General features: G+C 41.2%; 1 protein-coding gene across 4 annotated transcripts; it reads right to left on the reverse strand.

Annotated features, from left to right (window-relative positions):
- Nucleotides 1-2627: 2627 nt before the first annotated feature.
- cpz (carboxypeptidase Z) lies at nt 2628-13112 on the reverse strand. Of its 4 annotated transcripts, XM_061829765.1 has the most exons (14): nt 12782-13112; nt 12355-12387; nt 11389-11440; nt 10193-10383; nt 10061-10123; nt 9764-9979; nt 7824-8059; nt 5393-5554; nt 5028-5186; nt 4826-4961; nt 3941-4080; nt 3661-3760; nt 3438-3583; nt 2628-3353 (listed from the first exon to the last, which is right to left on the reverse strand). In XM_061829765.1, the coding sequence occupies exons 1-14, from the start codon at nt 12885-12887 to the stop codon at nt 3150-3152; spliced, it is 1944 nt and encodes a 647-aa protein (XP_061685749.1). In that variant the 5' UTR covers nt 12888-13112; the 3' UTR covers nt 2628-3149. The 4 variants fall into 4 exon arrangements, with proteins under 4 accessions (XP_061685749.1, XP_061685747.1, XP_061685748.1 ...); XM_061829763.1 differs by having other exon boundaries at nt 10061-10383; XM_061829764.1 differs by having other exon boundaries at nt 2630-3353; nt 7863-8059; nt 10061-10383; nt 12782-13104.
- Between the last annotated feature and the right edge of the window lie 1655 nt (nt 13113-14767).

Raw genomic sequence — 14767 nt, forward strand, 5'->3', positions numbered from 1 at the left:
AGAAGCAACTCACATCACTTCTAGATTAACAACATATTGATAGCTACATAATTGAAGTAATTATAATTGCTTGATAATTTTGGGTTTGTGCCAGCATTTCAAAATATGTGACATGAGAAAGATTACACATTGGTTGCTGATAATGGCCAGTACACAGGAGTACTAATTGTTGATACAGTAAATAATTTAGGTGATGTGCAGAAAGTTCACACTAAGTTTATGATGCAGTTAAACAAAAAGGGTTTCCCACTGGCTACCAGTCATGAGCTACCTTGAAACTTGAGCTATCCTTGTAAAATAGTGGAGAAAAGTAGGCTAATTACTATAGATAAGGTAACCAATCAGGAAACAAGCACCTGTTTCAGTGACGAATAAAGTCTAATATGCTTTCCAATTAAATTGTAAACCTTGTCCTTGCTACCAAATGCTATTTTTAATCATTGCTAATGTAACTGGCGTTCAAATCTGTTCTGCTTAACTTGCTTTATGGCAGCACGGTGTTCAACTGTTTAGAGTCTCTGCCTCACAGTTCTGAGGACCGAGGTTCAAATCCTATCCCTGCCGGTTCGGAGTTTGCATGTTCTCCCCGTCCCTGCGTAGGTTTTTTTCTGGGCACTCCGGTTTCCTTCCACATCCCACAAACATGCGACATTAATTGGAGACTATAAATTGCCCTTAGATTTGTTTTTGAGTGCGACTGTTGTTTGTCTCGATGTGTCCTGTGATTGGCTGGTGACCAGTTCAGGGTCTACCTGACCTGCCCAATGACAGCTGGGATAGCCTCCAGCACTCCCGCGATCCCCGTGAGGATAAACGGCTCTGATAATGGATGGATGGATTAACCTGCTTCATGCAGAAATTCATGTGACCAAACCTGGAAAATAGATGAGTGGACCTGCCGTGTAGTTTGCAATAACTAGGGAAACTATTAGCTGATGGCGAACTTGTTAAAATCTTGTTTTGTTTATGGCTGGTGCAAGAAGTTAGAGGAGCTGATCCATTCATTTTCAGGTACACTTATCCTCACTCAGGTCATGAGTGTACTGGACCTCTCCAAGCTGCCTCTGTAGGAGAGCCGGGGAACCCCCTCAACTGGCCAATTGCAGGGCGTTCATATTCGTACTTTTAGACAATTTAGAGGCTTCAATTAACCTACCATTGCAGAAAACTATCATTTAATAATTTGTGTGGAAACAAAAACAAGAATAAAAATAATTGCCGAGAATGAACAAACCCTCTTCTGAGGGCCATTAGCTGCCCAATAAGATCCCCCCGCACACACACACACACCCACACACACACACACAATTCGTCTTTCCCACCTGCTGCCCTTCAAAACAGAATAAAAATGTATAATGTTATAGAATAATTTGAGGGCAATACATAATTGCAAAGTGACTGTTTCTGCTCTTGTAATACACCCTTCCAATCTAGACAGAACTTTTGTATTATAGCTTTAAACATATTCATCCATATGCACTATGATGTATGTAAATCTGAATGGAGCGTGTTAAAAATTGAATGTTTATCTTTGTCAGCTCTTGAGGACATCTTGTTTCAAACAAAAGACAGTGTAGGTGTAATATTTCCACAGTTGTTTTGTCCCAGTCTCATGCCATAGGGAACTGCTAGTTACCTGAACTGGCAGGAAGTGCTTCCACCTGTTTTGCAGAACGCAGATGCCGGTTGCATGTGAACCCGACTGGTTAGCAAACCACAGGTGGACCCATTCAAAACATAAGTGTGATGACACTAACTTAATACTGTAACAGAAAATAACCTTATTTTGGGAACTATTTCAAGGTGGTATGGTGGCGCAGCTGTAGAGCGTTGGCCTTACAGTTCTGAGGACCGGGGTTCAAATCTGGATCCCGTCTGTCTGGGTTTTGGATGTCCTCACCGTGCCTGTGTGGGTTTTCTCCGGGCACTCCGGTTTCCTCACACATCCCAAAAACGTGCATTCATTGGAGACTCTAAATTGGCCCGAGGTGTGATTGTGAGTGCGACTGTTGTCTGTTTCCATGTGCCCTGTGATTGGGTGGCAACCAGTTCAGGATGTACCCTGCCTTCTCCCCGAATATAGCTGGGAATGGCTCGAGAACTCTCGTGACCCTCGTGAAGATAAGCGGCTCAGAAAATGGCTGGATGGATGAGCTCGACGCTTACGCCAATGCAGATATGAGTGACAAAATTTGACTGGTCTGCTCGGAGCATTTTGCTTCAAAAGGCACCCCATGGGAGTGTCTGGGGGGAGCAATTTGCATGTAACTGGAGTGCACCCCTTGAACTCTTTTCATTGAAGAATAAGTTTAAATTGCCAAAAGCAAACTGTAATACAATGTGTGGTATATTTGGCATCTGTGATTAAGTCCAATCAGTCAAAATTCAATGGTTTAGTTAATCTGATTTTAAAGAATTAATCGACTGACAGTATGTATGTAGCATGGAGGCTACGTATCAATTACTGAGAAAGCGTTGGTTTGATGGGGGTCTGGAGTCTTCTCTTACATGTACAATGGCGTCCTCTGTCGGTAAAGGTTTATACTAACAAGAAAAAATACTGTAATTTGGATCTTATTACAGTAAAGTATGAAGGTGTGCCGAACCTCTTTGGGGATGAATGTAATGTTTTATTTAATCCTGTTTTTTATTGGATTTTATATTTGTATACAATATTATTAACGTATTTCAGGTATGTCATTTTTTCTAGTTTTTATATAAAACAAAGCAAAGCATCTATTTCAGTGGCATAGGGTAGCACAACGCATCCAAATTCCAAAGTTGTGCTCAGTATTTAAAAAAAAAAAAAAAAAGCTGTTACACTTCCAGGCTTTTGTGACTTGAATGATGTAAAATGTGTAAAAAAAAATAAGAAATTACCATTTGACTGTAAAAACAAATAAGCACCTTTTATGTAGCTGACTTTACTTGTCACTTGACTGTCATCATGAAAGTGGATGCCATTATTTTTCACCTTCCACTGTTCACCAAAATTACATGTGATGCCTGGCAGAAAAGAGTTTTGTCAAGTCCTTTCAAAAACATACAACTTGTGTGTGCACTGTTGAAGTCAATGTTAATCCATCTCAGCTGCTCCATAAATGCATTTTACAGCGGTACAATGAGACCGGTATTGTCCTCAAGCGAATTTAGACATTTCGCAGCAGCCAGTTTGGAGGCGAACTGTCAGACTGGGAGAAGTAAGACCACCACCAGGGTTTTTCCTGCCGCTCGATGCCCCCCTCAGCTGGATCTGGCTCACTATAGTGTTCAAACTCATTGTAAGGGTCAAAACGATCCCACGTGTCTATTGTGGGGAAGAAGTGGTCGTCAATATCAGGCCGCACCGGAACCTGCATAGAAGATGGAGACGAGAGTGACAGTAGAGAGCAGAGATCCCATTTTATCAAGCATATGTAGCAGAACCACTAACAGACCTTCTTCAAGACAAAGTCCACACGTCCGGCTTTGTTCAGGTTGTGAGGCAAATGAACCCGCTTGCTGACCCGGGAGTAGCCCTTGGCAGTGGCTGTCACGATGTGAGTACCAGAGCTCAGCAGACGCCAGTAGTCTCCACCTTCAGCTGAAAGAGGAAGGTGGACACAGTCCAGTTGTTCATGTCAAGAAGACAGTCAAGCAGATGAAAACAGAAGCAAGTACCCGTGGTGACATCTTTTCGAATCCCCCTGACTGAGATGGTGGCATCTTTGATCCCATTGCCATTAACATCCTTGACAACACCTTTAATCCCCCGATGGACCTTAATGAGACAAGAAAAAGTGGAACTCTATTTTTCGGACTCTTCATGAGAGTAAGCTATGTGAACCACAATGAATGGATAAATGTTCATCAATTCTTTTATATTTTCAACTCTGAGAGCAATTCACGTGTATTACAGAGTCATTCTTGCCAAGTTAACAAAACATTCAGATATGCTTACCGACTCCACAAAACTGAGCAAAGCTTCCTTGTTCCGCTTCCATTCTGGGTAAAGCTCAATCTCAGAGGGGAATTTGTCACAGCCCAGCTCCACTGTGATCTCCAAACAATTTGTGTGCAGGTAGTTGAAGTCTGACATGCCTGCAAAAGACAAATACTGTCTCAAGTACTGCACAAAAGCCACTACAGAGGGTTTTTTTTAAGCAATAACTAATTGTATCAGTCTTGTTAGGGTACAAAACTGACACAGAGAAAAGCAAAGTATTCACAGTCGTAAGACACTTTTATTTTGAATTAAATAGTGTAATTGTGAAATGAAAACTCAAAACATTTGTTCCACCAGGCACTCAAAGCACTTTATAATGTCACCTCATGAATCCATTCTCATAATCATCGATGTTGCTGGACTCTAGCCCCATAGACGTGTATTTTTCTCTGAACCTCAGAACTGTAAGAGAGGCATGCTAACTACTAGTGTACCATACCCCTACAGCATTACTGCATTTTGCTCAAGAGGATGCTCCAAGGATATTCATTAAGACAGGATCTGCAGCTTTCACTTTAACTAAGGACTAGTCACTCCTCCACAATAGGAAAATTGTTCCTCTTTTCTTTGGGCTATTGTCTAAAGATGTATCTTTTTTAAAAGTTAGATGAGGACACAAAAAATGCTACATCAATGTAAAGTTGCAGGAATAGGTCTCTCTGAAAAGTAAAAGGAATAGCATCACTATTTGTTTAACTGTGGCAAAATGATGGCAATAGAAAAAAAAATATTTTTAATAGCAAAACTAGTGGTGGCCTAAGACTTTTGGAGTGTGCCAATGAGATGATGTAGCCTTGAAAAAAAAAATGCTCAAATGCGTGAACGTTTTCTTTTTCTCACCTCCAGGGAAACTGTACCACAGAGCCCCATTGATGATGCCCCTAGTTCGGTAAAACATTGCTCCACACCTATCCGTGTCGTTGTTTGACATGGTGGCGTGAGCGTCCGCATAGGTGCGAGCCAGTTGCTTAAACACCTGCAGGTGGCACCGTTAACGAGAGAGCTACGTCAACAACCATCATGCATTGCAATCACCCATTACCCGTTCATCTGGAGTGGGCGAGAACATCTTCTCCTCGTGGGGGTGTCTGGAGAAGTCAAAGGGATAGGAGACGACCAGCTCACCCCCGTGGAGGCTGGCCGACTGGACAAAGGGGATTGACCGGATCCACTTCATCACTGCAAAGGTCTCTGGTGCCACCTACAGAGTATAACATGTACACCACTGAGTATCAGAGGCCTTTTTCAGGATTTTAATTAGCAGTTATTTGGCATGAGGATGGAAAGCTTTATAAATCCCACTGAGCCATCGGTGTGTTGGTGCCAGATACGCACATCGACACATAAACTAGCAAAGCGGTTGGATTGTTTGTAATCGTCAATAAATATGATGTAATTTGATTTTACCTTGCCAAACCAATAGCCGTCAGGAATTGGGATGTGGTCAGTCCGGAAGTGCCTGCTGCGACGGTTGCGGTAGAAGACAGTTGTGAGGTCAGGGAAGTTGCGGTTCAGGTCGATGTTCTGGGCGTTGGTGCGGCCATTAGTCCAGCCGTTCAGTAAGTGACCCTGAAACATTGGTTTTCAAACAACTCGCGGAGTTAAACCATGTGACAATGAGTCAAATCAATGTATACATCATATTGATGAGGATGATGGTTATGTGTAGATGTTAGAGGGAGCAGGCATGTGGTGAGAAAACTATTTGGATATTAGTCAAGAAAATGTGAGATTATCTGTTATTTCCATTGTTAACATGAAGACAAGACCATATATCCGAGGAGAGAACTCCAATGTCAAATGCCATTTGAAGACATTTGAGCGTGTGATCAGTCCATTGCATATAGTAGAGACCACAAATGTCAAACTCAAGGCCCGAGGGCCAGATTCGGCCCGCCACATGATTTTATGTGGCCCGCAATGGCAAATCAAAAAATCAAAAATCCGTACTAAAATTTCTAATTGTCATATGCCATAAATGATAACGTTGAGATATAAACATTATTGTTTTATCAAACACGAACAATGGTTGAAAAAGGCATTACCCTTGATTTCTGATTCCAACACTCTTTCAAAAAAATTCCGGGTGTACATATGATGAGGCAATTAAAGATTTTTATGGTTTCACAGTCATAACGACCCTTTGAGGGAAACCGTAACTACACTGTGGCCCACGACAAAAATGAGTTTGACATCCCTGAGATAGATTACATGCAGAGCAGAAACACAGAATTGGAACACCCTTAAACACTGGCTCTTATCCATTAGTGATCTTAAAACCATGTGCCCGGGGTGTTATGTGGAGTGTTAACGCTAGATTTCTGAAAGAAAATGTTATGTTTGGTGGTTGGAGGTTTACAAATGCATAACACACTATAGGAAAGCATGGTAATGATTATTAATCAGTACATCAATTAATTGGTGAGTCATTTACTGGTTAGCAAAGAAAATAAAAATAAAAAAAAAATGGTTAGAATTCTCCCACTGCCAGGCAGTATGTGTTTTAATATGTTGAATCTGCTTGTGTAAAAACTCTTCTAATCTGATACAATAAGTGATGACTCGATCTGGTCGTGGGAGGACCTGACTATGTTGTTAAAAAATAAATAAATAGAAAGATGGGAAGGTGGAAGGCATGAGTACTGCCCTGAGTCACTGATTTCTACTTTTCAAATGGTGTAGACTGAGTACATTTACTGTCATCAGTGGTACAGTTCACGAGAGTGCAGTCTGGTACACTACAACTGGATTTGATCAGCGTTTCAAAAGTGGATGTTAGCTGCGTAGCGTGCTCTGGAAACATCTTTAAATTCTCTGTATGGCGCAGACATTAAAATTTTAAAATTTTTGTTGAACGCCCATTCTGCACCATGGCCTTTAAGCACATAAACCAACAAATAAAAAGCATAGTCTTAAAACCCCGCAGCAACGGCAAGCCCTAATCGTAGCCATGTTTTAATGAAAATGTAATAACAATAATGATATGTTTATGAACCAGTTGTCTTCATTAGGGAGCATACCCCAGCGAACTTTGGGCAAGAGGCAAAGTACACCCTGGACTGGAGTCTGGGCAGACACTGGGTGTATAATTACAAACATCCATTCACATTAAGATTGGCAATTTGGAGTCTTCATCCATCCATCCATCCATCCATCCATCCATCTATCCATCCATCCATCCATCCATTTTCTGAGCCCCATATCTGAACAAGGGTCGCAGGTGTGCTGGAGCCCTTCCCAGCTGTCAACGGGCAGGAGGCGAGGTACATCCTGAATGAGAAGGAATCCAGGATATTCACTGTTATACAAAAATAAGAATAATATCAACATTGCACACCTTCTCCGCACACTAACACCAAAGTACTTACTCAATCAAGTGACAGCATAGTGTCTAGCTTAAGTATTTGTATGAACAAATGGCCTCAACCACTATTTAATTCCAGTAATGCAAAGTGTTTGAGAAGATCTGACCTTGGACCTCTGACAACTTGCACTTTGGCCAGTTATCCTTTGATATTGTGTTTTTGTTTGGACACAAAAGGGAACAATAAACCATTTAAATGTAGTTAAGAGTTGAATGTGCTAAGAGTTCTTTACTCTCATCAATCTGCCATGGAGCAAATCCTGCATGGTCCTGTCATTATTATTGAGACTGCCTTAAAATGAAGTCCTGACTGCACATCACAACATATCTAACCACCAGATCATCGCATTTCAATTTGGCAACAGTAAATCAGATCATCCAATCAGTACTTACTGCCTTCACCCCTTCAAAGCAGAGTGGACTGACAATGGATAATGGCAATTTGTCTTTCTTGGCACTGTTAACAATATTTACTTCCTGATTGATGAGCTCCGGGTCATTGCTATCCTCTACCTCTGCGGCGGCAAGCTCGTAGCCGTCGGGGTTCATGGAGGCCAGGATGTGGATGCGGGTGTTGTTGATGAGGGCTTGTACCCGCGGGTTTCCCAAGGTATACTCTGAGCACAAGTACTGAGCCAAGTAGATGAGCAGCTGGCGACCGAGCACCTCGTTGCCGTGCATGTTGCCTATCAGCTTGACCTCTGGCTCCACTAAAGTATTTAGACAAGGGGCAAATATTGTAAAATAAACAAATTAATACATAAAGGTAAGTTCTGTAAACATTAGCATAGTATCACATTCAAAAGTTGTAAAAAACGTGGAGGTGAGGGGACTCAAACTCAATTTACTTTGGGCCCGCTGGAGGCAGAGCCTGGCTTGGGTTGGGCCACAGCCTGCGCACATATGCAAATGAAAAAAATCCAATCTTCTCAAACTTCTTTTTTATTTTTTTTAACACAAAATAAGGTCAACGGGGATGCTGGTGTCAACAAGTTGTGTGCAAAACAACTGAGAAATTTCACCACGCCAACACGACTGTAACTTTCACTCAATGAAAAAGGTTTCTCTGCTGACATCAAGCGTGGTCAATGTCACACCCCGGGAGCCAAACACCCCACCGTGATTGGTAGGTTCGTCAGCTAGGCCATTCATAAAATCCTTGAGGTCTGCACTAACATTAAACTTTCATCGTAAGGTGGTGGCCACAAAGTATCATAATGGGGGCTGCAAATGGCCCGCGCCCCGTTCATGTGAGACCCCTGATGATTTCCTAATGGCCTGACAGTGGGGTTTCATTTAGCTTCTACTTGTTCAAAAATGCCCTTCCAAACCAGGAATGTATACACAGTGGACCTCCACATATTCATGGTTCACCATTCGCTATTTCACCTTTTTGCAACGTTTTTTTTTTTTTTTTTTTACTGTGGAAAGAATCTGATCTTTTTTTTTTCATAGCAAAATATTGTATAACATGGGTCTCAAATTGGCACCCAATGATATGATTTTTTTTTGTGGCCTCCACCTTAATAAGAAAGTTTAACATTAGTGTGGGCCTTGAGTTTTATATGAATGGCACTTTTACAGTGTTGTGTAGGGAGCTGACAAAACTCCCAATCATGGCGGCGTGACATCGACCAGGTCCGATGCAGGGAGTTTCACTCATTTCTAAATGAGTGGGAGTTACAGCAGCGTTGCCATGGAGAGTTTTATAAGTAGTTTTGCAGACAGCCTGTTTACAACGGCATCGTTGATTACCTTATTTTGTATTTTAAAAAAATAAATTTAAAAAGACATTTGAGAAGATTGTATTTATTTTTTATTTCTAATTTAAACTGTGTGCACGCGCATGTGCATCGAGTTTGTGGCCCAGCCTCAGCCAGACTGTGGCTCCAGCAGCCCTGAGGTAAATTGAGTTTGAGACCCCAACTGTATACAGTGGGCAATGACATTTATTGGATTGGATTGGATTCTCTTGAACTAAAATGTGTCATGTGCCATGATCTGTATTATTTTTCTGTTCTCATGTTCTCCAACAGTCATTCTACAACAAATCAGATGACATTTCGACTAAAGATGGGTATGATAATTGATTAAGTGATCATTTGAGTGTAAGTGATGGTAGAACAAATTCATCTTGATGCCACTGAGGCTAAATGGAATTCATTACTTAATTGCAACCAACTGTGTCCCAAGTAGTTACTGGTCTCAAGAACAACACAATTATATTATCTTTCAAGAGTTGAACTACAAACCAAACTCAAGGAGTTGCGCCTTATTCTGCTCAAAATACTGTATCACCCCTTTAAATTTTCCCCTTGGTTGATTCAGGAAATGTAGTCAAAGGCCTTTACACAAATTAAGACTCCCTCCCCCCCAAAAATAAATAAATACATACAATATTTTACGGTACTTACACAGTTCATGCTGTCCAGGATTGTCGCTGAATTCGATGACCAGTAAATCTCGGCCCTCAGTGCTACGGCCGATGCTGTAAACATGAGAAATGTGGGAACACTTGGCTGCTGTTCTCTTCAGTAAGCCGTACAGCTGACTGTTGGTAGTGTACGTGAACTGGATGATGGTGCTGGGTTCTTCTGGTGAGAGGCTGGACCTTGTTAGCTCCTGCCTGGCTGAATGGGGTGGGATAGGTATCAGAGGATTAAGTTCTGAACTCTTTGGGATTTATTCAAGAGCTCACACCGTTCTTTTACCTTTGAGCGCTGCCAGTGGGTCGAAGCACCCCTCGCTGTCGCTTGCAAAGAAGCGGTCACAGTCTAGGAAGTATGGCCAGGCCATGTGTATCGCCTCAAAGGTGTGGGAACAGTCCTTCCTCAGGGACTCACATGTGCTGCGACAGGGCTTAATCATCTTGTTGTCCTGGCAGGGCGACGCAAGTACTGAGCAGCCCACGAGACGGATGTCAGGGGAGCACTCTCCATTAAGGAGGCCGTGGATGACACTCAAGAGAAGGTACTCTGACCCCGATTCGGCATCCATACGACTCTGGTGGCCAAGGATGTTGGGAAACATAGTTCTGGGGCGGCAAAAGAAGGTTGAAACTGAAAAAGCTAAATGTCGCTCTCCATTAATAGTGCTTTAAAAAGTACAGTAGGTACAGTTTTACTTGATCTGCTGATTAATACCTCCACTGAGTGTAGAATGTCAAAGTTGTTTTTGTTGCATTGTTAGTGGTCTCATGCAAGAATTACATCAATGATTTGCATGTAGAAAAACACTTGTTTTCTCTTACCCATAATTTGCAAAGAATAGTATTTTTTTCCAGCTTTGCCTTGGCCTTGGTCTCTAGCTTTTATTCCAGCCGTACATGCCCAATATTCTTTTCTCTGACAGTATTTTTACTAACCTACTTTAGTCAGCACATCTAAGACAGATAAATTCAGAATCTTTTTAAAGCTACTCCATGTGTACTCAATTTAGTGTAAATAGGCACTGTGTTACCACAATACATATGCAACAGTGAGACACTGAATTGTACATAGTGTAACTCCAAGTCAACCACAAACATGCCCTGCGAGCCCCAGCGAGACTTCAACATGATCATCAGAGGTAAACCGACCGCTGTTGGCTATGCATTTGGTAAATAAGATCCTTTTTGGCAAATTGCGGCGCAGTCGGCGATGGTTTTCTTTGGTACGTGGAGATGTCGGGAGTGCATACAAACAAATAAAGGCCACGCACTGACCCACATCATGAATTGTCTCTAGCAAACTCGTAAATGTCAGAATACCCTGTGAATTTTGATTTGAGTAGGATTCTGATCTGGGTTTCCACTGCGTTTCCTTATTATGGTGTCAACAAATGATTACGCAATCAGTGAAGATTTCGAACTGATACATGGACACCTTCATACAAATATGGGTTTCGTTGTGACCACAGAAATGAAACCCGTTCATTAGGAGAGGAGAACTTGACAGGCACTATGTAGCCCTCTCGGTAGAATAACCAAACAAGGTTGATATTGTACACACAGCAGTGAAATGGATTTCTTTGACAAGTTATACCAACCTCTAGAACCCACCTAGTGTATCCTACATCATTACAGTAGCTCAGATGCATCTCTGTGCAGGTAGCTGAAGAGAACGGAAACAGACAGTATGTTATCACACAAAAATGTGTACAGTATACGTAGTCAGGGTGTACATGTATGTCATTTTAGGTATACAAAGTATTTCTCTATGCATGCATGTATTTCATCATTAAACCGTTTTGTGTGGTTGTTGTGTACAGTAGCTGTGGTTACCAAATAATCAGCATGAGCACAAAAGCAGAAAAACTGGACATGATATATGTGCCATGGATTCCACAGGAGAAGCCGATTGTAGTAGTGAGAAGCGTGATATTTTAACATTTCTGGCTCTGAAGGTCAGGTCTCGACCTGAACACTAAGGGTCTCCTCACCCTTTGAACCTGAAGGGCCAAATGTGATTCAGTAAACAGTGACTTAACTGTTAGTTACATAACTTTACATTCGGGCAGGTTCGTTCATCAGCATAATGTTCACTTTGTGCCAAGAAACCAGCTGAAAAAAAATAGACATTCATTCATTTTCTGCATCATTTGTCCTTATCAAGGTTACAAGTGAGCTGGAGCCAATCCCAGCTGATTTTTGGTGAGAGAGGTCACAATGCAGCATGGAAAAAAAAATTACAATGGGTAGATGTAAAAATACAGTACAAAACAATCTGTAGCAGGTTACCATTACAAACATTTATTTGTTTATTTCAGTGTCAAATAAGACACACCTAAGGGAGCACATAGCCATTGTAGTTTGAAATTCAAGGGTATTAAACTTTTTTTTTTTTTTTTTTTGTCACGGGCCAAATTGTAGTTCTGGGTCCCCTCGGAGGGCCGTGATCACAGCGGATCCATTTATAGTCACCTCATCATACGGTATGATTACATATAAACAGTTGTCCCTGCAACTGATTGTTATTAGAAATGAAAATGGAGCCTCATTTTACATGAATGATGCTAAATGACTTACGTTTTGCTTCGGTCACACTGTTACTGCATCTTCCTGTATGAAAAGGGGCGGGGAAAATGCCACACATGAAATCTCCAACAATGCCTACATGATGTTAATGGATGGAATCAAGGGATATTATGACATATCTGCACACGAGAGAGCGCTATTGGTCCAAAAAAGCAGGACTTGCTTTGTGTTTTTAAGTGAAATTTTTAGGTGGCACTTTCAATGCTTTACATTTGGATTATAGCCAAAACAAATAGAGGGGTTAGTATACTTACAGTAAAATGGTGTGTTGATCAACAAGATAATAATTTACTTATGTGCAAAAAACGTAGGATAATCATGCTGCAATCAGCGAGGGGGGGGGGGTCAAAGAAACAGATAAATGACGTACTCTTTGTTGCTCAAACGTATGAGAAACATATGAACGATCCAAACTTACCCAGAAGTTCGTCTCCTGGATGACAGGTCTGCTGTGGTGCGCCCCGACAATTTTCCGTGAAAGCCAGAAACAGCCCCAAAAGTCCGAGAAGCATATTTGTTCGCATAGTAGATTGCTTAAGACGACAACACTGTGTGATGTGGCACCACCGAGTGGGGAGTCACAACTTCGAGCAAGCCGGATGATAATTACAACCCGCTGCACGGAAAACTCCTTCCTTTGTTTGTGCAAAGCATCCCTGACCCGAAAGGAGTCGAACCTCGCCAAAGCGTCCCTCGACTGCTGCACTGATCATATTACACTGTGTGCTGGGGGTGGAGAAAGAGAGTTCAAGGAGTTGCAGTTCAAATCGGCAACGGGGACAGCATCCAAATATGAACCCCAAAGCAGGCCACGCGACTCATAAAGGCCCAAAATCATCCTCAAGCACAGGTGTCAAACACAAGGCCCATTAAAGCCAATCAAGTGGTATGTCATGCTAAAATGGATGCCTTCTTTTCATTTTGCAAGCTGTACCAAAATGTAAGATTTTTATACAGTTTTTTTCCCCATCGCATACGTCTCTAAATGAAATTAACTTAACTCTGGATCACTGAATATTTGCGTAATAACAGTGCAGTTAAAGTTTGCAATGAAAAAAACATTGTGATGTTTGTTAAAAAAAAAAAACAACATTAAAATGATGCTCTATTAGTTGATAAATTGGAAATTATGTCATTCAAATCAACTTTTTGTAAAGCAGTCTGTTATCATTTATTTGATCTTCCATCTATCCATTTTCTATCCCGCTTTTTCTGTTTAATATTATAAGGAGACATGCGAGTACAGTAATCGTGAACTACATTTACTCCTTTACATTAACTTGTGCACATTTTGGGAAAAGTTGTACATTGCGAAAGTTGCTTTGGTGGAACGTAGTTTTTTTCTGTTTGCCAAAAAAAAAAACATTGGCATTTCAACCTACAACAGGTCCGCTTCAAATTGAAGAACACACTCCATGGAATGAAACCAACGAGTCGACCGCAGCACATGAATGCAAATTGCAGTTCGTCTGACCTGATTAGAAATGTTTGTATGCATTAAAAAGAAGAATTCCACATTGGATGCACACCACCTGAAAGTAAAAATGCAAGGTACAAAAACTGTAGTTTCTTTTGAGTTAATGCACCTGTGTTGCTTGATTTCTAATCAGTGTTTATAGCAAACCAAAGCAAAACATATTTATTTGTATTGCACATCTCGTAAAATTAGATAATTAATAATTTGGCCTAGTGGCCGTTGTGATGTTTCATGTGTGTAAAAAAAAATGAAGGTACTGTAATTTAATTTATCACAGCTGAATTGGTGTGTTTTGTTTTGGTTTTTTTTTTTTTTTTTTTGCTTTTTTTTAACATTAACTTCATTTCATTTAACAAAATCATATAGTTTTAAAGGCGGTACAGTGGTTCAGCTGGTAAAGCTTTTGCCTCACAGTTCTGAGGACCCGGGTTCAATGCCGGCCCTGCCTGTGTGGAGTTTGCATGTTCTCCCCGTGCTTGCGTGGGTTTTCTCCGGGCACTCCGGTTTCCTCCCACATCCCAAAAACATGCAACATTAATTGGACCCTCTAAAATGCCTCTAGGTGTAATTGTGAGATCGACTGTCTCTATGTGCCATGCGATTGGCTGGCAACCAATTCAGGGTGTGTCCTGCCTCCTGCCCTTTGACAGCTGATAGGCTCCAGCACTCCCCATGACCCTCATGAGGATAAGTAGCAAAGAAAATGGATGTATAGATATAGTTCTAAAGTGATGTTGTCTGGCAATATTCTTAAATTTGCATAGTCCTATTTTATGTTTTTTTTTTCTAATTGATGTTCATGTTCTACTTCAAACTTAATACGTCAGCCGTTACTCACCTTTTACTCAGTACTTTTATACTGCATACTTGTTCTTATTCAAGTAATTATTTGGAAGACTTCTTTTTAATTGTACTTTTGTGATTTTC

The sequence above is a fragment of the Syngnathoides biaculeatus genome, chromosome 9 (genome assembly GCF_019802595.1).
Source record: "Syngnathoides biaculeatus isolate LvHL_M chromosome 9, ASM1980259v1, whole genome shotgun sequence".
NCBI classification, from domain to species: domain Eukaryota; kingdom Metazoa; phylum Chordata; class Actinopteri; order Syngnathiformes; family Syngnathidae; genus Syngnathoides; species Syngnathoides biaculeatus.

Coding starts and splice junctions, on each gene's coding strand:
- cpz (XM_061829763.1), bottom strand. CDS start 12,887: ATGCGAACAAATATGCTTCTCGGACTTTTGGGGCTGTTTCTGGCTTTC. Junction 11,441..12,354: donor CAGTGTGACCGAAGCAAAAC/GTAAGTCATTTA, acceptor CGTTCTCTTCAG/CTACCTGCACAGAGATGCAT. Junction 4,962..5,027: donor CGCCCACTCCAGATGAACGG/GTAATGGGTGAT, acceptor TGCCACCTGCAG/GTGTTTAAGCAACTGGCTCG.